This window comes from Phymastichus coffea, unplaced genomic scaffold (genome assembly GCF_024137745.1).
Source record: "Phymastichus coffea isolate CEN01 unplaced genomic scaffold, Cenicafe_Pcof_1.1 PCOF00152, whole genome shotgun sequence".
NCBI lineage: Eukaryota > Metazoa > Arthropoda > Insecta > Hymenoptera > Eulophidae > Phymastichus > Phymastichus coffea.
Window position 1 is genome coordinate 159279 of NW_026706963.1, and position 21365 is coordinate 180643.

The 21365-nt window shown below is 36.3% G+C and overlaps 6 protein-coding genes across 8 annotated transcripts; 3 read left to right on the top strand and 3 right to left on the bottom strand.

The window, feature by feature from the left end:
• Nucleotides 1-760: 760 nt before the first annotated feature.
• On the top strand, nt 761-4203 carry LOC131672489 (putative uncharacterized protein DDB_G0282133). Of its 3 annotated transcripts, none has more exons than XM_058949744.1 (7): nt 761-1188; nt 1334-1652; nt 1743-1980; nt 2051-2108; nt 2182-2354; nt 2429-2542; nt 2618-4203. In XM_058949744.1, exons 2-7 carry the CDS (start codon nt 1434-1436, stop codon nt 3802-3804), a joined length of 1989 nt encoding a protein of 662 aa, XP_058805727.1. In that variant the 5' UTR covers nt 761-1188; nt 1334-1433; the 3' UTR covers nt 3805-4203. The 3 variants fall into 3 exon arrangements, with proteins under 3 accessions (XP_058805727.1, XP_058805726.1, XP_058805728.1); XM_058949743.1 differs by having other exon boundaries at nt 1368-1652; XM_058949745.1 differs by having other exon boundaries at nt 1368-1652; nt 2444-2542.
• A 169-nt stretch (nt 4204-4372) lies between these two features.
• LOC131672530 (uncharacterized) lies at nt 4373-6790 on the bottom strand. Its single transcript, XM_058949816.1, has 5 exons — nt 6554-6790; nt 5764-5893; nt 5540-5692; nt 4879-5261; nt 4373-4773 (listed from the first exon to the last, which is right to left on the bottom strand). The coding sequence occupies exons 1-5, from the start codon at nt 6788-6790 to the stop codon at nt 4411-4413; spliced, it is 1266 nt and encodes a 421-aa protein (XP_058805799.1). The 3' UTR covers nt 4373-4410.
• Nucleotides 6791-7328: 538 nt separating this feature from the next.
• LOC131672532 (enoyl-CoA delta isomerase 1, mitochondrial-like) lies at nt 7329-9178 on the top strand. The gene is made up of 6 exons (XM_058949818.1): nt 7329-7471; nt 7547-7735; nt 8061-8332; nt 8400-8578; nt 8647-8768; nt 8843-9178. Exons 2-6 carry the CDS (start codon nt 7600-7602, stop codon nt 9007-9009), a joined length of 876 nt encoding a protein of 291 aa, XP_058805801.1. The 5' UTR covers nt 7329-7471; nt 7547-7599; the 3' UTR covers nt 9010-9178.
• Nucleotides 9179-9205: 27 nt separating this feature from the next.
• Nucleotides 9206-12024, bottom strand: LOC131672528 (dynein regulatory complex subunit 3-like). Its single transcript, XM_058949814.1, has 9 exons — nt 11898-12024; nt 11457-11817; nt 11100-11383; nt 10690-10862; nt 10418-10575; nt 10156-10348; nt 9619-10087; nt 9483-9559; nt 9206-9422 (listed from the first exon to the last, which is right to left on the bottom strand). Exons 2-9 carry the CDS (start codon nt 11593-11595, stop codon nt 9227-9229), a joined length of 1689 nt encoding a protein of 562 aa, XP_058805797.1. The 5' UTR covers nt 11596-11817; nt 11898-12024; the 3' UTR covers nt 9206-9226.
• LOC131672529 (TOM1-like protein 2) lies at nt 11997-15748 on the top strand. Its single transcript, XM_058949815.1, has 8 exons — nt 11997-12410; nt 12498-12667; nt 12745-13026; nt 14096-14419; nt 14816-15152; nt 15230-15341; nt 15424-15475; nt 15551-15748. The coding sequence occupies exons 1-8, from the start codon at nt 12350-12352 to the stop codon at nt 15722-15724; spliced, it is 1512 nt and encodes a 503-aa protein (XP_058805798.1). The 5' UTR covers nt 11997-12349; the 3' UTR covers nt 15725-15748.
• A 3075-nt stretch (nt 15749-18823) lies between these two features.
• Nucleotides 18824-20971, bottom strand: LOC131672531 (solute carrier family 25 member 44). Its single transcript, XM_058949817.1, has 5 exons — nt 20484-20971; nt 19844-20155; nt 19474-19778; nt 19213-19399; nt 18824-19148 (listed from the first exon to the last, which is right to left on the bottom strand). Exons 2-5 carry the CDS (start codon nt 20016-20018, stop codon nt 18829-18831), a joined length of 987 nt encoding a protein of 328 aa, XP_058805800.1. The 5' UTR covers nt 20019-20155; nt 20484-20971; the 3' UTR covers nt 18824-18828.
• Nucleotides 20972-21365: the final 394 nt, after the last annotated feature.

Below are 21365 nucleotides of genomic sequence, written 5' to 3' on the forward strand. Positions count from 1 at the left end.
ATAAAGTTTACTGCGAATCGTATTATCTGTATGCTTAACAATTGACGTTTCATGAAAACAAATGTTGAAATCAGTTAACGGTACTTTTTTTGCGAAATCATTACTTCGGATGTTGAAACGGAAAAAAGGTTTCGCCATAAATGACAGCCGATCTTTTAGAAGAAAAAAATTGAAGCTCTATCACGTTCAAACTATCCATCGACGAGTGCACACTTCTACTTAATTCAAGTTTCGATGAACATTTTAATATTTATTTTTTATTTTATAAATATTATTACAGCAAATTTTTTATGAATTCACGACGTGAGAAAAACGTTAATACGTTAAAGTTTATTTCAAAAAAAGCTTGACTGACGTAACTTTATTTATCACAATCTACGGACTAAGTTTCTACAGGTTAATAAATAAAAGCATAATAGAGAAATTTATTTTATACATACCTTTACAAAATAAAGTTATTCAATACAGCGATTTTTCATATAACCTCAGTATTCTGTTTTTTCGAAACTTTTTTGTAAGTAGTAATTATACGCTATTATAAACTTCAATTTGACCCTTTCTCTAGTTTTACTTTTAGTATGACTATCATGAAACATATTTACACATACGCGCATTTTTATAATTATTCATAATTCTAATTCTTTTACCAAATTTCGAAATATCCCGCTATTTCGATCGGTTGCGCGAGCCTACCAATAGCTGGACACACAAAGCCCCAGACAAAATCAAACGCACAGCACTAGCCGGTATTCTGCTATTCCTTTGTTTTAAATTCGTGTGTTTGCCGGTACCTATCTCGAGATTTCTTCGAATGAATTCCACCGATTGAATTACATCTTTCGATGCATACTCACGATGCTTTTTTTTCGTGCCTGTGTAACCGTTGCAAGGCTTAGCTATCAGTGCTATGAACATTTTAGCAGTGTCCTATGTCGCGCGAGATATGTACATATAAATGTCAGAGACTTGATTTATTTACGAAAAGGTCAAAGTAGCGTTACTGCATTGTTTACCATCTACACCGACAACTACCGATTCAGCGACTCAGTTTTACTTTACTATATACAAATAATTACGTACTTGCACTGGCTGCGAATGGAATTTTATGATAGTTTTTATTGTCAAGTTCATTCATTTGCAAAATGTGACTTACTACACGGGTTTCAGCAACTTTGACAGCCAACTGTCGTAAGTTTTTTTTATTAATTTTCATGCGCATAACGCATGTCCGCTTTGTTTATTCTACTCGTAACGTACTCGAAATATTTTATTATGATATGAAGAATAAAATATCGTGTAGATTTTATTCATAAATTTTGACATTTTTGCGAAGTATTTATTTAGGTTCATAAGGCATACACTTTCAGATTTTCAAAATATTATGTCAAGAAAGTCTCACGAAAAAAGATTTTAATCAAAGAACGATTTTCAACATGCCTTGTTGGTTTTATGACAAAAAAGCACTTTTTAGCACACCATCAATTCAGGATGGGATAGATCATAACACTGAATGTCAATACCGTAAGGAAGGGGCTCAATTAATTATTCAAATTGGTTCACAAATGGAACTGGGTTATAATACTCTTGCTACTGGTATAGTTTATTTTCATCGCTTTTACATGTTCCATTCTTTCAAAACATTTTCTCCTTATGTAAGTGTTATTCATTGTAATTTATAGTTCTATTTTGTTATATTTTTTCATTTGTTAATTTTATTGTTTTATTTCTAAACATGTTATTAGATAACTGCATGTTGCTGTTTATTTTTGGCTGGAAAAGCTGAAGAAACACCAAAAAAAAGTAAAGATATTATAAAAATTGCAAAATCTTTTCTCAGTGAAGATAAGCTATTATTGCTTGGAGAAGATCCAAGAGAAGAAGTGATGACAATGGAAAAAATTTTATTGCAAACAATGAAATTTGATTTAAAAGTACGTCACCCCTATTGCTTCTTATTGAAATATGCCAAATGTCTCAAAGGTAGTATACTATTACTATAATTATAAAATTTTTTGACTAGACAATAAATTAATGATTGAAATGTTTATAGGTGATAAGTATAAAAAACAAAAAATGGTACAAATGGCTTGGACTTTCATAAATGACAGGTGAACTAGTGAATGAGTCCATCATTAGTTTGATTATAATAAAATTTTTAATTGCAATATACCATGTCTGTAGCTTATGTACTACTCTCTCAATTCAGTGGGAGCCTGAAGTTATTGCAATAGCTGTGATCTATTTAGCTGCTAAGCTTGTCAAGTTCAAAGTTAATGGTTGGATACACAGAAAACCAAGTCAAACACATTGGTGGGAAATATTTGTCGAAGATCTAACTGTCCAAGTTGTAGAAGGTAATTCGTTTTTATCTATTAAAATGCTGCGACGTTTTTACTATTTTTGAATAATTATTACATCATCTATCTAGATATCTGTCATCAAGTTTTAGATCTATACTCACCAATGAGTCGATATCAGGTGATTAAATCATCTAAATCTAATAAAATTGATCCTGAGAATAACATAAATAGACAATCAGATTGTAAGTGAACTATTCATAACAAAACTTGTAACTTAAGTTAATTGTTAAATTAAATACTTATTTAATTCATTTCAGTTTCTGCAATAAACACAGTTAATGGAACTGCTGTGAGAGATCCAAGACTTGAAAACAGTATTAGTACTGTTGTTACTAACTCTGTTAGTTCTTTGAAAGATCCAAGACTCGAAAGTGGATCTGTTTTTATCAAAAGTCACTCTGATAAGAATAATTCAAACACACCGTATATCGTGCTAACACAGTCTCCTGCAACACCAACTGTCCCACAACCTACGAATCAATCCCTACATGATAATATGCATCATGTTACAAACTCAAATACGATATCAGTAACTGAAAGTGAACTGCAAGAAAATTCCGGACTTCAAATATTTATTGGCAATTGCAGTACTTCAATAGTGTCTTCACCAATGAATCCTTTGGTAAATGGTGGATTACCAATGCTTATAAAAGATTTCAATGCCATGGATACTTTAGAAAATGGTGGGCTACCAATGCTCAAAAAAGGATTCGACACCGTGGATCATTCTCAATCAACTGAAAATCGAAACTTCGATTTTAACAGCAACAGAAATACTGACAATCGAATAATAAGGCGCAGAGGTTTTGGACGTGTAACCAATAACAGCAGAGATTATAATGAAAATCGGCCAATGAGAAATCGAGGATTCAGAAATTATGGCAGGAACAATCATGTTGGATTTAGTCATAATCGCTTCAGGAGACGAAACTTCGATAATAATTATGGTGATGCTATTGATTACATTGAAAATCGATTCATGAAAACTCGAGGTTTTGGAAATACAAGTAATAATAAAGATGATGATGAAAATAATCCAGTGGGCACTCAAGGATTCGAAAATACAAATTATAATAAAAATGAAAAGAAGCCGATAGGAAACCGAGGTTTTGGAAGCAATAACAATAGTAATGGGTATAATGAGAACAAACTATTAATAAATCGAGGCTTTGGGAATGCAGGTAAATATAACAGTAATTGCAATTATAACGATTCGAAACCGAGGATGAGATTTAATCGAAGAAATTATTTTCAACGATCTGAGCCTTTTCCTAGAAAATTCAATAACAATTATGAAATTGATAAATATTCTCATAAAGATGAAAATCAGAACGCTTTAAACGGCTCTATGGGGGATGAGCCTGATAAAACAGTAAACAAACAGAACTTTTACCATCTTATCAATGGAAATTATAAAAACGAAGAAGAAAAATCTTGGGATTAAGGTTAACGATAAAAGAGATGGAAAATTACGTATATATATATGTGTGTGTACGTCCAAGACATTTTTAAAATTGATTTCAATTCACTTTGATTGCCTGTAAGTGATGAGTAAATTTTTAAATGGATTTTTGAATAGCATATTTGCGTATACGTCATTTTTCGTCTTCGTTTCTAAACACAACGTGAAACATTGCGTTATCTATCGTACACTTTATTTTATTTATTTTGATGATTTCGATGGATCAATTTGACTGATAAGATAGAACTGATATTTTTCTGACCATTTACGAAACTTGTTGATTATTTTTGTAAAGTATTTTCTTAAACCATTTTCTTAAGTTTACTTGCATTGTGAAAATAATAATTTTTGTTAATGAATGTTGAACTGTATGAAAATGCACCATAGAATATAGTATTTTTTACTTTAAACATCAATTTACTCATTTATTTATCACCATGCCACAATTCAGTGTCATACATACGTGTTAAAAAATTAATACATTGAGATATACGTGATAATTATTTGCAGATAAAAATTACAAAATTATCATGTAGGTCTTGCAGAAAAGTTGACAACCACATATTTATAATTAAAGACATTCGATCGTCAGCTACAATCCTTCGCTTGCTGCTTCTGTGCACGCAGCGCACGTTTACCGAAAGGCATCCTCTTTTGTTTGGGATACCTGAACACTTGATTGATAGAGCTGCAGTATTTACAGATGTTCTCGTAGTTTGCGACAATAATTGGGCAATACTTGTGACGCCAGCGACCGACCGCGTGATCCTTTTGCGCGAGAGCGGCAGTTTGTGCAAACTCAATCGAGGGACCACCTGAACACAACGACAACCTGTCGACGTCCAATAATACTTGCTCCATCTCAGCAATGTCGCGTGGGCGAGGTGTCTCCAGTGGTGAGAATGTGTTGTTTATGTAAATCTTCAATTCGCTGCTTTCGTGGAAAATTACCTGTTGAGAGGGCAAAGAAAGAGAGAGAGGGGGGCCGCGATCATGGACAGGTATTGGAAAAAGATAAGAAAATTATCTCTTGAAAAGTACAACTACAAGTGTTACCTGTCGTTCGTATAGAGGCAAGGTACACGCATTTGTACTGAACCACTTGATCTTTGAGAAAACCATGATATTGTTGTCCTTGTCGTTTTTGTGATAGCCCCACATTGAATTTGGCAATTTGATTTTGTCGCTGTTTTGATAAATCTGATCGAACGAGCGCAAATTCATATCTTTCTCCGACTGTTGTAGAGGAGTCTGAAATGTACTCCTTTTGGACCTCTTTATTTTTTTCTGCGGAGGGCAGTTATTGTTCTTTACTTGACTTAAGTAAAGGACTTCGTCCTTGGGTGTAGCTACGGTAACTTCTTGACCCATTTGGGCATTTGATCGATCCGGATCTGGAATTCTTTGAAGTACTAGTTGCTTATCGACTACAGCTGTATCTGAAAGCAATGAAAGGCGTGAAAAAACAATTCTGTTGGGAATTTTATATTATCTCAATAACACGTAAAAGCCTTGTTTGCACCATTATTTTCTACGTTATTCGTAGCTTTTGTATCGAATCCTTGAGAACTTATTCAAATTTGTATTTAACCGTTTTCATTTATCATTAAAAATCGATTGAGTCCCGTCGATTTTACGGACTGAATAAGCACATCGACAATTAAAATTTTAAATATGTCACGCATAAAGACAGAATATCTTAAATACAATAATTTACTTGATACGGCTGTCACGTGTCCGGTACTATTAGCGTGTGCCGGCAGAGCTTGCGAGCCATTGATGACGTACTGTATGGAACTGGTTTGATTTTCGTGAAAGGAAACTACGATATTGCTGCACTTTGCGCCGGGATTACCCTCGTCGGAGCTGCCTAGAAATTCGCACGATAAGTAGCGATGACAGTCGTCATCTGGAATCTAAAATGCGACAAAGTCACTTTACCTACGGCATTCGCGTTATTTGGTTGCTCCAACGGAGGCGCTTTTCGTTTCTTGTCCGTGGTCACTTCGGTACGTTCGCAGAATATTGATGGCACGGCGTCTTTCGCCAGGGAAAGCTTGACGAGCGCTCCCTGGAATCATTTCAAAGCGTCGTCTTTCTTTGATTTTCACGCAAGAGCGATAGAAGCGGTGCGCGTGTCACTCGGAAATAACGACGAGAAAACAGGGAGGAAAAGCACTAGCGCCAGTTCATCTTCCGTCGAGCGTGAAAAATCCAAAAATATCCTGAACCACGTTTATAAATATACGAAGGCGCGCGCCTCTCGCTGCGCTTGCAGCCTTTCGCTCATAGCAGACCTTTGATTTATTTCTGATTTAGAAACGGAAGATCCTGTTCGTTTTTTTTTCTTTTTGATGATACAATAATTTCACTGAACTTTGAAAGGCGACTGTGAATTTTATATCATATGATCGGTGTAACTAAAAGAAATATAAAAATGTAGAGGGGAAAGTGCAAGTTGAAGAAAAGCGTACTGCGCTTTGAATCCATTGTCGATTGTTAATTCACAAAACACTGAGTATCTGTAAATTTGTCGTGTAAATTCGCTAGATTTTGAACGAATGATACGAGCCACTTTCAAATAGTTCTCAATCGCGAAAATACTCGACGAGTTGTCGTGGGAGCTTTCGATACTGCATGAATTCACGTGGCATAATGACTTGGAAAGTCGAGACGAGAAGAGCAAGACGGTAGAAATGGCAACGGCCAACCATGGCGTGCGCGTGTATACCTGAAAAGTAACATTGCCAAAAGAATCCCTAACAACTGGCTGCCTCTCAATCTGATCCTCTCGGAAATGCCTCTCGCAGATCAGACTGATGCTGTTGAACGAGCGAGCGCTCGGGCCGACGGCCGCCAGCCATCGGCCGCGTTGGTCAGCCTCGATCGGCACTCCGAACAGCGCAGCGGCCTCGTCGCACTCGGAACCGCTGTTCCTGCAGCTCGCTACGCAACACCTGCCCATCATCATTGCCGATTCGATCGCGTGCTCGCGCTCGCGCGGACGCGCGTCGACTGCGACGCCGCGGGCGCGCACGCCCGGCTGGGCACGCGGCTAAATATGGAGCCACCGCGCCGACGAGCTTCCCGAGGCAGGCAGCGGCAGCCACGACTTCACGACGCCGTTTATTTGTTTCTTTGTTTTCTCTTTCTCCGTTTGCTTTCCATTGCTTTAGTGGTGCATTGTAGACGGTTCGCGCGTGGTCAGTCGAACTATTGCCTAAGTCATCGGCACTCCGGCGGGACATGTGCCCCACTGTCGTTTTTCATTTTTTAAACTACACGCGGTAATGACATATTTTATGTCGGTTACCTAAATAATCTCTCCTCGGACATTCATCAATACGTTAGCGCGCAGCGGTTGTCTTCTTTTACAATCACACATAATTGTCCTGATTTAAGTCGCTTTTGCGATTGCGATTATCTCGCACTGACCGCGCCATCGCGCGGAACTCTTACGTAGTATTAAGAATACAGACTAAGGCGAAACATTTTTGCGCGCGTGTGTACTTGTTCGCCAAATCGCTCAACTCTTGGCGTCTTATTAGCCGGCCTTCAGCTCCGTAACTTCGGCGTACAGCATACGTATACGAGTGCGGAGAGAGTGCATCATAACCTCGATCGAACACATACTGATTTTTTTATTCATGTAAGTATAAGTGTATGTGTGCACTGATAAGAAAGTGATTTTCAATCCTAAAGCTTGGAACAAACTTTCGTCCAGTTGGAAGAGTCAGAAGTTCATTCTAGTTTTCTCTTTTTCGTATACTAACAACAATGGCAAACTTGTCGTTGATGAAACGAGCCTCATCTCTATTTCTCAATCAAACGAGATCAATTCTCCAAAAGAGAAACGCAGCCACGCAAGCGATCAAAGGTCATCTCGTCGAGGTTTCTCATAATGACAATAACGGTACGTTTATAAATAATTGCACATCCAACGAAATAAGCTTTCTCATACAAAAAAAAATTTTGAAAAATTAAATTTGTCAATTACAATTTTCTTAATAACAAAGTAGTTTTTTAGAATATTTTATTGAAATTATTATGACACTGCAGTTACTATCAATCTGCATATATTGAAAAAAAAACTGCATGATATTGCAAATTCTTGCAAGAGTCTGCAATATTTTATTTGAAGAGACTGTATGTTTTTGCATATTTATTCAATGTCTGATAATGATTTACATTATTTTATATGATAAATTTTATATTAACATATTATCTGTTTTCTATAGGAATCACAACAGTGTCTATGGGCCGAGCACCAGTTAATAGTATTAATTTAGAGCTGGCTCAAGAATTACGTAAAGCTTTGGAAAATGCAGTTGATAATAACAGTAAAGGGATCATTCTCACATCCTCATTAGCTAGTGTTTTTTCAGCTGGATTGGACATCATGGAAATGTACAAACCAGATATCAAACGTTGCACTGATTTTTGGTATGCACTTCAAGATTTATGGCTGTCACTTTATGGCTTGAGTATTCCCACAGCAGCAGCTATCAATGTAAGCTTTTTAATCATTATAATTACAAATATTTTGATAAACAAATAATCAAAATTTGTTATCTCAGGGTGCCAGTCCTGCTGGAGGTTGTTTATTGGCTCTTTCTTGTGAATACAGAGTGATGGTCAAAGGTGAGCATACTATTGGACTGAACGAAACAAAGCTTGGCATTGTTGCTCCAAAATGGTTCCAGGATTCAATGATTAGTACTATAGGCTATCGACAAGCAGAATTGGCTTTATTGAAGTAAATTGAAATTTAATTAAAAATTAAAAGTTCAAGAGATATTTTTTTTAACTTTAATTGAATTATAGAGGAATGCTCTTCAAACCAGAAGAAGCCTTAAAAATTGGGTTAATAGATGAACTGGCTTCCGATAAAAATGACGCCCTTGCCAAATGCGAAAAATATATAAGTGAATATGCTAAAATTCCTGGCAAGTCTTGAGTTTGTATCTTAAATTTATAAAGTAACTATGATTTTATTAATGATTTTGTGATAATTTTTCAGCCGAAGCCAGAGAAGCAACAAAAATGAGCTTGAGAAAAGAAAATCTCGTTTGGTTGGAAGGAAATAGGGAATGGGATACAACGATTTTCGTAAATTACGTTCAGATGCCTCAAGTCCAAGAAGGCCTTGACAAATATATTCAGTCTCTTAAAAAGAAAGCAAAGTAGATGCGACCCTTACCAAATAGATGCAATGTACCAAACATTTCCATATTTTTATATATACCGAAGAATGTTATTATGGAACCTAACTCTAGATCCTGGAGTTATGCACTTTTTTATGTAAAACCTATAAAATCCTGTTAATGGTCTTTGCACTTATTAAGACATTTTTTACCACTTGTTATGGAAATATAAAATTTAAATTAAAAAAATTATTTGTTTTTCAATCTTCTTCAGATTTCTCGGCTTCCTCTACAGTTTCTGCAACAGATTCCTCTTCCTCTTCCTCTTCCCCTTCCTTAGTTTCCATTTGAGAGGATTGTTGTCCTAGTATCTTCGCAACCGTTGAGTTTTCAATGTGATAGTCGAGAAAATGTGTAATCTCCAAAATTCGATCTCTTCTCATTTTAGTATTTTGCCTAAAAAAGCAAATTAATCTACCACTATTCTCAATCTATTAAATCTATTCAAATACTCACTCAAATAATTTCTCAACAAATTTAGTATTCCATTCTTTTAAGCGATTGTTCATGCGATCTTGTCGATCGTCGATCACCTGAATTAAACAAATTGAATGATTCACCTTCATGGTAACAATGTCGTGTTTTAATATACCTTCAAATGCATAAAATGCGAAGTAGCAAGGCAATTCTGCAAAGCATCTTTATCCTCCAGCAAAGACAATAAGAATGGTGACTTTTCTTCGTCCTCCAAACTATTCAAGTACGACATAACCAGGGGCCCGATATTGTCGTTATACTCAGTCTCAAGGTTCCTTAGTTGTGTGAAATATTCCTGGGCAGGTTCAAGGAATGAAGTAACCATATCAGTAATATTAGTTTTAAACATTCGAATCATCTCCTCGATCTGCTCGTCGACAATCGTCTCCTCGCGCATAAGTTTTGTTCGCATATTGACAAGGAAGATGTTGAAGTCTCGCGACAATTGCTTGGCAAGTCGGTCGATTTCATCGATCGTGTCGTCATCGAGGTCCGCATCCTCGGCTGCTATAGCTGCCTCGCGTAGCATTTGTGTTACTCGAACGGTTATTTCCAATCTTTTACCTTGAATGCTGTTGATAATCCTGTAAAGCAATAAAAAAATGTTGAAGTAGTAACTCGTAGATTCGACAGCGATTTTTGCGAGACTTACGCTCGAGCTTTTTTCATGACTGCCGCTTCGACCCTCTCAACGATACTTCTCAGGGCTTTCACCTCATCTTGCCTGCGAAGTTCTTCCTTCAAGCCGAGCTCGTATAACTGGTGGCAGATTTCGGAGAAGGTTTGCCGATATTGCTCGTACGCGACTTTGGTATCTTGAGTAAGCTCCGCCAATTTCCTTCCCTCTGAAAATCGAATATGAGAAGTCAATTGGAATCTGAATGAAGGATTCAAAAGAAAACAGAAGTTTGTACCATCATCATCGATGAACATCTGCAGGAACAAGCAATCTTCATCGAGATATTCAACGTAAGAGGCAGATTGCTGCTCGACTTTTCTGTGCGCAAGCTCCGCGGTTTCCAATTCTTTTTGTTTCTTCATTTCTGCTTCTTGCATGTTGGATAAAGCTCGACTGAAATTTAGCAAGCGATATTGTAAACGATTTCCACGGGCATTTTCTAACGGGGAATGGAGCTTATTTTAATAGCCAATTGGCAATTAAAGACGCATCAGCTTTACCGCTTACCGGTGCTTCTCATTGGCATCCTCACGCTCTTTATCCGTGATCATTTTATAGCCGTAATAAACCAATTGTGGTGCGAACGCCATCAGATAGCATTTGTATCCGCTGCGCTCCGTGCAAGGGTTCCCTGCCATCTGCAAGCTGCGTAACTCTTTGAACTGGCGAAGGTACAACACCTAAGGGAAAAAGAAAAAGACGAATTGAAACTTGCGAACTGTTTGTTTATGAATGAAAATAAAATGCTCGTTTTATTTGGAACCGTCGTATAAGGGGCAATTTTCTTTAACACAGGTAAACATTGATTTTTTTTCCAATAATCGTGACATGGGTGATGTTTCGTACATGACATAGCAAACATCACTATCGATTTTTATGAATAAGCAAATGACAGAAAAAAACTCACTGTGACGTACATGATCTAAATCGAAAATATTATTTTTGCCGAGGCTCAGAATCGTGAGACTATTCATACTGTCAAGCCCTTCGACGACTTCGATCTCATTGTCGTAGAAAGACAATACGTGGATATTTTTCAGTGCTTCCAAGTTTTCAATTTTGGTGATCTTGTTAAAGGACAAATCGAGCTCGCAAAGGTTCACCAAGGACTCGAGATTCTCGATTTTCTCAATCACGTTGTTGTTTAGCTTCAGCTTTACCACATTCGTCAGTGGCCACAGACAATCTATTTTCAAGATATCTGCGGACAAATGAGATTTTCTGTTTCGGAAAAAAACAAAGACAAAACAATCAATCATCAATTATTCGCTCACTCAAGTATTCCAGCCGGATTTCCTCGATTTTCTCCAGAGCAGTGTGGCGTCTGCCCTTCGTTGCCTGCTCATTCGCTTGTGAAAGCAGCAGCTTTTTCGTTATCACCGTGTATTTCTTCGGCTCGTACGATTGTAACATTTGGTCAATTTAATTGATGCGCTATTTCGAAAAATTGCCAGGATGCAGCGACGGACGCAAGACTGCCGATGTTTGCACGTTGCCATGGCGTCGTGACTATACATCGCATAATACAGCGGGGGTGAAAACTGCTTCAAAATCACTGTGCCGGAACAATCTCGACGTCTCCGTGAACATTCACTTGCGTATAGCAAAGAGGGAAATTACAAATGTAGTAAGGTCCTGCTAACATTCAAGACGGCCAAACGTCATGGAAAAATCGACAGCAATAAATAAAATGTCGGTCACGTAACAATGCGTACATTGACGGGTTACCGCCAGCGAGAAATTGGAGCAGCATAACACAGCAACGTATACACGTATACAGTAGCCCACCGCCACTGCCGCCGCACAGAAAATGACACTTTGCGCAAGGGGGTAAAGAGCGATCAGTGTAGCACAGCTAAAGTAGAAACTCGTCAGACGCTGTGGATTTTACTGTTGCAAATACGAATCAGCTGTATCGTCGTACAATACTACGCCAACGCGCACACGCATAGTCGTTTACTTTTCACGAGTGTTCGCTGATAGCTTGGTGTCGCGCGTGTGTGAGGCCTAGGTGCGTCCAGGCTGTCTCTTTTCATATTAACCGCAGAGACGCAGGCAAAAAGGCGCAGTTGTTAATATACGCGATATAGTTCGGCTCTCCCGTGTACCGGCTATCATCGTTCAGTCGACGTCATTGTTTTCATTGTGTGTCAACACTGGCTGCGCAATGTCGTTCTTTGGAGTCAACGTTACCAATCCGTTTACCTCGCCTGTTGGCCAGAGGATAGGTAAGTCATATAAGCACGGAATGCCCATGCAATTGTCACGAGAACAGTGTATGTTCTATTGTATTATTGCTTCTGAACTTTTTATAGAGCAAGCCACCGATGGCAGCCTACCCAGTGAAAATTGGGCACTCAACATGGAGATATGCGATATCATTAATGAGACTGACGAAGGACCAAGAGATGCCATCAAGGCTATTAAGAAAAGACTCAGTCAGGCAGCTGGCAAGAACTACACTATTGTCATGTACACTCTTACTGTGAGCACTTCAGTTTCATTTACAACAAACAAGTGTTTTTCATTACTTTCTAAAGAGTTGATTTGGTTTTCTGGAAGGTACTCGAAACGTGTGTCAAAAATTGTGGAAAACGCTTTCATGCACTGGCCTGCTCCAGAGAATTTGTCCAGGAATTGGTTAAGCTAATAGGTCCCAAGAACGAACCTCCTACAGCAGTGCAAGAGAAAATATTAAATCTCATACAGACCTGGGCAGACACATTCAAGAATCAATCTCATACACAAGGTGTTGTACAAGTATATCAAGAACTCAAGTCCAAAGGAATTGATTTTCCCATGACTGATTTAGATGCCATGGCTCCTATTATTACTCCTGAAAGGGTAAGATTTTTAATTCATATTTATTAGACTCATGTTACTATCAGTGTTAATAGATCAGGACTGACAAGCTTAAAGGACACCATTGTTGCAAATCAATTGTTGAACATTGTTAAAAAGATGCAGTCTAGAACTTCCAACTTTTGTGAATACTACTAATAATTAGTATCCAAAAGCAGTCTGTCACCAGTTTAATCAAGATTAGATAGACATTATGTGACTCATTTGATGACTCATGAAGTTCTGGTTTTTTCATTTGGTTGTAAAAGCTGTTTATTAATAATTTTGTTTACTATGTATAAAAAATATTTCGTTTTAATATTTCCAGTTAGTGTTTCACTTTATATAATCAACGTTGTCTGTCATGTCGAACACGGTAACGTTTTGTCGCCGTACATAAAAAGAAAAAGCTGGAGTAACCGAACCCTAAACTATTATTGTTCATTATGTCACAGTTTCACGTTATGATGAAATATCGCGCTCTTCCATACTGGAATAAGCATTTATATTTTTATTTTGAAGCCAATGCACTTCGGAAGGTCGCCAGATAATAAATTAATGTAGGTCTCTCTTCAGCGCGTTAATTTACAAACGAATTATCGTCAGGCTAAATATTACGCTCGAGGCTCACATACACACGAACATATACATGTTGTTCGTTTGCAAGTACTCTATACATAGGCGTTCATTGTTGTAATAATGATATTTGAAGTGAACATTTTTCTCAACCGGTTTCACGTTTGTAATATAATGCTAATCATGAGAGGCTATAATTGCAGAGTTGATGAATTTTGTATTAAATAGACCCGCTCTATAATACCAGCAGGAGTATCGATGCACAATAAAAAATAGGAAAACACGTACAAAAACTATATCAAACAATAACTAAGCTCCTTTTACCTCTAAGTTATGCTTCATTAAAATTCACGAGGATATGACTTGTAGAATAACGTTTTACGCAAAAAATGTGTCCAACCAACGTAACACGTTATTCGTGTTTCAGCGCATGGATTCGCTTAACATTTCTTATTGCATGATTTAAGTCCAAGTAACTTTTGATCTATCGTTACAGAGCGTACCAGAAGTAGTGGATTCAGGATCAGCCGGAGCAGCGGCAGCAGCTGCAGCGATACCGACCACAGGAGCATCCTCGACTTCATCATCGGCAGCAGCGGCAGTAGGAGCAGCGATGTTAACAGCGGGACCGACTCGTCGCGTACCAGTGCAACCGATGCAATTGAGCGAGCAGCAGATGCTCAAATTGCGCGGTGAACTGGACATTGTACATGGCAACATGCGTGTTCTTTCAGAAATGCTCGCTGCCCATTCAAGTGGGGTTCAAGACAAGGCCGGCAGTGAGCTTGTACAAGCTCGAGAGGATATGGAACTCCTTACGGTTGGTACTTTTTTTACATTTTTTCCTTTATGACATACATAAATGTAAGCTAATTTATTTCTTACAATAAATAAATGTGATCTGTGAATGATACCTCCAAAGTTGAACCACAATTTTGAAAAAGTGTCGATAATGCGTTAATAGATTCTCAGAGGTATAATGAGAACGTCCAATGGGCTTATCTTTTATATTGTTCTCTCGCAAAAAAGCCTATTCTAAAAAACATTACATTCGAACTTAAGCAGGCTAAAATAAAGTAACTTATCGATGACAAACAGATAAGACACTCGTGTAAAGTAACGATCAAGATAAAAGTATTTGCAGGAATTCATCTCGAATTAAGTAAATTTAAAAATAAGAAAGCACGTCTTTAAAGATACAAAATTGTTATTGCAGGAATTACACAACACATGCAAATCGATGCAGGAACGCGTAGTCTATTTGATCGGCAAGCTGGCACACGACGAACTTACAGCCGAACTGCTGCAGATTAACGATGAAATGAACAATCTGTTCCTACGTTATAGACGCTTCTCAAAGAACAAACAGGTGCCAGCGAGTGCATTGGTGGCACAAGCGATTGGTGCCAATCAGTCGATGGCAAATGCCGCTGCCGTTAAGAAAAAACTCGAGGCTGGTGATTCACTTATAGACCTTTCTGACGACGAGGCTGACGCTCAAGGCGCCGCTGCCCTACCTCTCAATGCTATAGAGAAACGTATTAATGATTTAGGTATAATCACGTGGCTTTAACCTTGACAGATTTCCTTCTGTAATCAATAATATAATTCGTCAATTTTGTTGTTGAAGGTATCGCTGATAGTGAGGACACGATGTCGTCTCGGCGAAAGGATCACGAAAAGGATGAATTCGACGCGTTTGCTCAAGCGAGAACTGCCAGTTTCGACGCAGCTAAAAACAGGTCAGACGCATTCACCACACTCAATCGAACATTTTATTCGTCAATCATACTTATGGGTTAATATTTAAATTACTTTATGTAGGCGGGGAAGCGATGATGAGGCAGATCCCAGCTCATCTCGTGCGAAAAATCCAGTGAGTATCCACTAAATTTTCCCGTGTGCTTTTTAAATAATTGATAAAGTAAATCTGTTTTATTAAACTCTACAGACCGACAAATCGGTAACGTCCTCAGAGTTCGAGCGATTCCTAGCGGAGCGCACCGCAGCAGTGGCTAGTGAAATTGGTGGCGGTAGCAGAGCTACGACATCGAATGGAGCCAGTAGTGGTGGTGGAAGTGGCAACAGCAAGGACCAAGAAGACAAGTCGTTGTTTGCCCTTTAAACGAAAATTCACCACACCTCCATCCTTGTCTCGCTCTGACTTATATAAATATTTAAATATCTCTAAACTATCTCTCTTAGCTTCAGGATACAAACTTATTCTTTATGCGCGCGACACTCATCTATGTTATGTTTCTTTCTTTTCGTAAAGCTGGAATCATTACTTAAGCGTTGTGGCATCGACGATTAGGTGGTTCAGTTTCGAAAGTTTAGTGAAAGTAATCCTTTTTTTCTTAGTGGAACTTCATACTGGCTTTATAGATATATGAGATCATGCTATTGCCAAATAATTTTTCAACTAGTTATTTAATTAAATTTGTAGGTTAAAGTGAAAATGTAAGGATTCCTAAAACTGCCTTCTAAACTGAAACATGCAATCGCTCCTATTATTATTGCTAAAATTAATATTGTATTGTGAGGTACGTGGAAAATCAATGTGAGCACATTTTAAGAGGTTTGAAAAGAAATCAGGTTTTACGATGTAGCTAATGAAGTGATGGAAAGAGTGTTACGTATTATATGTTTTAGATATGATTGTTTTGCTAAAGAAAAGTAAAAAATTCTATAGTTATAGTTTATACGATCTGTTAAAGGAATTTTATTTTCGAATTTAGATCGTCTTATACGTGTACATACATTATTTTTAAAGTAGCTTATTTACAAACACAGTTTTTAACTTTATGTATAAATTTCCAAACAAAAATTTTATTACAATCTTCCTTTAAAAATATTCCGTGAAACTTGCTGCAATATTATTTTTGTTAAAATCCATTGCTTATGAAGTAGATTTCATATGCGAAATCAAGAAGATTCTTTAATTTATAAGATTATAAATTAGTATTTTTATAAATATCCATAATAGAGAAAAATACAAAATTAATATTATATCTAAGAAATCTTATTACCAAAAAATGATCGACTTGAAAATTATAAATAGAATGGTTTTATTTATTTCACGAGTACTATTGCAATGATCATTTACGAAATTAAAATAACATTAAACAACTGTTACTAAACGAATATTTCACACATCGAAAGAATATTAATGAACTGATTACAAATTTTCCTAAAAGGAAAGTTGAGCCTCATATTTAGTAAAAATGCTTTAAACCATTTTTAACTATTATTTTATTTAGTCAAGTATTATTATTAACATACGGTTGTAAACGTTATGTACATGACTTTGGTTTATATAACAGAATGCAGTTTACCATCACATTGTTTCGCCATTATGTTGTTACGTTTATAATAATTATTTTATTGATATCATTTTATTTGAACTGTTAAATATTGATTTTATTGTTTTATTTGTTTATTTTTAAAGTAATGAAATTCACGACATAACAAATTTTATTATGCTTTATAAAAGAGTTAACACATTTTATTTGATGAGGCGTACATTTTGATAAATAAAATATTTGGTAAAGTATCAAACTTAAAATCGAAACGAAAGATGCACTTCTTATTTTAAGTACTTATTATTGAATACAAACTTTGAAGCCTATATTAACAATAAAATTTCTTTGAATCAATTTACAAATTTTTTTTAAGCTGTATACATTGAATAAATACCGCTTTTTAATTTGTATATAATAATGAAGTGTAAGCATGAGTGAATCGAATTCTTAAAATGTATAACTTTTAAAACATTATATGTAAAACATAAAACGTTGGTGAATGTGAGAATAATTTAAGATACATTTGTAAACATACGATTTTGAAAAATGTTGTTTTTCGGTTTTACCAGATACTAGAAAGAAATGGAAAAAACTGAAAATGGTAAATATTAAGACACTAGTATACCGTATGGTATTTAAGAAAATTTTAAGAAAAAGAGAAACATCCACATTGCAGTGAGCCTGACAATGATCCTTAGAATGTATGCACTTGTATAGTCGCAAGTACTTCAGATAATATAAAAACTTCTTTTTAGTATTAACTGGAGGTAAGAAAAATAATAAAGCGACTGTTGTTGTTTTAAATGACACTAATTTTAAATGTAATTTCATTGTTCATCCTATCATTAATTTTTTTCTTTCACTAATAAACTTTAGATAAAGAAAACAAAGACTATAATTAACAATTTGCGTCATAAACTTGATTTTTCTTTATTTGATATTTATATCATATACATCTGCTTTATTTTTACATATTTATGCTATATTTACATATATTTCTGAACACTATATAGTTATCATACAAATCGATCTTCTAATTAAAGAACGCTAAATGAATTGAAATAAGCGTTTTATGTCAAGACAACATTGGTTGTATACTGTCATCATAAGTTCAAACTTTGTGACTAGCTACAATGAATGTTAGAGCTACTGAAATAAGCTCGTCATCAATTGGTAAAAAATTATCTAATACCCATTATTTTTACAAAAGCGTATACATACAGCCAAGCACTCTACTGAATTTTTCTCTCATTTTAATGTAGCTGAAGACTAAATTGCCATATATTTTAACAAAACAACATCAAGATTATATTATTTTTCGATTCTGATGTTTCTCAAACATAAGAAAGTATATACAATAATGAAATATGGAAATAGGTACACATTTATCGCGTTAAGTAACATATTAACAAAACTCATTTTATGTCAATAATTTTATATTCACCACCTGCAATAATAATTAAAATGTTGCAAAATCATGAAAATAATGACTTATTACAGTTACATTTTTAATGAAAAAATTACTCTATATAAAATATGCCTTCTTTATGAAGATTACGCTTCGTTTAATGACAATGAAGTATCAAATTGTTCTATAGAGATATTCAAATTCACTATCTAAAAAAGATTTTCTTCGATATTTTCATAAATATGAAAAATATGCACGTACACATATTCCCAAATGTTTTCTGAATGTATGTTGCAAAGTTCACGTTCCATTTACACAAGATAAATAAATTCTATTTAAAAATCTGTGATTCACTTTATTAGTTGGACACTGTCAAATAACGTTTGCTAATTAGTTGAATAAAAAAAGGCTCAAATGGAATGACACTCTGGCAATTGAATAATCTATCACTGCACATAATGAGAGAGAAGGATGAAAAAATAGCACGCTTTAGAGACTGCCGACAAGAACATCTACAATTCACCATCTAACGTAACTTTTATACTCCTCGTGTATGCTAACTCTTTTGATAGTCTCATAGCCCAGAATAATAGAGAAACTGAAGCACGCCGATTGCACTAACCGTGCTGAGAGACCTTTGGTAAACATATGCATACCTTCTTCTTGCCAAAGCACCCTTATTGCATTGCACATGCTATCTAGTCTTTGTACTTGTAGTCTCGCGCGAACAACGTCCAGCGGGTTCGTTATTATTGTCGTCGTGAAACCGCCCAGCGTTCCAGCGACCGACTGAATAAATAGGTGAGATACCCAATTGGGAAAGATTTTAAATAACTCATCTGAAATAGCAAGTATTCGAGTAAATCGTCATTCCAATAGCCCTACATATTTTATTGATTTTACCTTGGAAAAACGTATAAAAGCCCCACCACAATGCGCTATTAGGTACATAGGCACAGAGAGATGCAACATAGCCCCTGTAAAAACCCCGGAAACCGTCTCTTTGATAAATTAGTCGGACGATTTCAGCGGTTATTTGCGCTCGAGATTTTCCTTGTTCAAACGTTACTCCTAAAGGATTCATACCCGTCTACAAGGAATCGAATAAGTGTAAAAACCTTATGTTTTTTCAATACGAGAATATCAAAGAGTTTTTGCCATTACCTTATCAACAACTAATTTTCCATGCTTGTAGCGTACACCAAGAACCATTAAATGTTGACTCAAGACATCAAATGGAACTACAAAAGTCTGACCTACTATGCTTGCAGAAGCACCACCGATCAGAGCTTTTATTCTTGGGTCGAAATTTGCAGTAACAGGATCTTGATTCAATACATGTCTAACACCTTCATATGTAAATACATAAGAAACACCTGAAACTATTTGAATTGAACTGATCCAGAATCCTCGGTATAAACCTGAGATACCCTCCAGCTGATAGATTTTTCGATAGGCATCTATCATACCTGTAATGTGCATATAGCACAATTAGAAGTTGAATTGATGAAAAAAACAAGGTTAATTAACAGACCTGTATACATGTGGCTTTTTCTTTGAATTTGAAGTCGAGTCTTGATGACTGTCAGTGGATAAAGACAACATCTTACTGAAAAAGAGGATAACATACTTAGAGGCAAGAACTTTGACTTGTCCATCATGTCCCATTCGATGGTACGAATGAATGGTGTCTCCACAGCAGTAGTCATTGTTGTGTGGTTTTTTTAACACAGCTTCAACTCTAACATCCAAATGAGTCCCTTCTAACGATGAATAGTAATGCTGTTGTTGCTCATCCCCATACATCTCACTGGATTTCTTTGGGCATTCCTACCCCTCGATAACTCTGAAATACAACATTACAATAAAGTCAAAGCTATTTTCATAATTGAAAATCAATGAGTATTGTTCCCAACATACTGATAATGTGTTATTCCTTGACAATAATACAATGAGAGAAAAAATCAAATCGAAAACGAGGTAAAACTTTACGAGATGATAAATACTCGCGGTTCTACTGCATTTTACTCACATAAAAGAATATTCACACAAGTATATGAAAAAATCACGTGTCGACTTGGGATATTTACAAAAAGTAAGACAGTATGATGCAATTCTACACACCACATTCCTTGAAAGAACATCGTAAAGGTTAAGACTTCAAATCGACTCACCTTTAGAATGACAAGAGTATGGATTGGAGATGTAAAAAATTGTGAATTTTCAGCTGAAGAACTCCCGCATTATATTTTCTTCGGTGAGTCTCCTAAGTCTCCTTTCAAAGGTTTCCGTACGACATCGACACATGTACCCACGTCCAAAATGCAGTGTCGATGTCGCTCGTTGAGCGAGATAGAGCAGAAGTCAATTGTCGTCGCGAACAATCGTCGATAATGAAGACTACGCCTTTCCAACCATAAGCATTTTCGAACATATATATTTTTAGTTATTCGAAAAAAATCCACATATTTTCCGACTATACAGCCATCAATCGCTTAGTTCATTAGCACGCATTTACACGTGCTGCTAGAATCTATCTTTAGGACAATGTACATTGGAGAAAACTCTTAATGGAAAATGCATTTGTTAGAGCACCCGCTCTCGTGGAAATAAATATTTCGTGAAAGCATGTGCACTTATATAATGTTCATTGTTTTACATGATAAGTGTGTAAAAGCTTGAGCCGACAGGTTACGATATGAGAGAAGGAAAGAAACCAATTGCTTGCGAAGAACTTAACAAATTCCAAGTAAAGTAAAACGAAATTGACTCACGGCTAAAATTAAGTCGGCCTCATGCAAGCTTTATTTACAATTATTTTAAGGCCAAATGAACCTCGCAAAGAAGAGGAAAATTTACATCCGATTATTTTTTTGTGATTATACGATAAAGTTTTCGGAAAGGATACTTAGCGGACTTTTCTGCTAAGTCACATGTTGCACCCACACCGTCGCAGCGGCGCCTCACACGCATACGCGTTTTTCTTGTGCTCACGTAATATCTCTCTTGCTTGGCAGCGCTCTCAGTTCAGTTTTTCTCTGTCTGTTCTCGAGGAG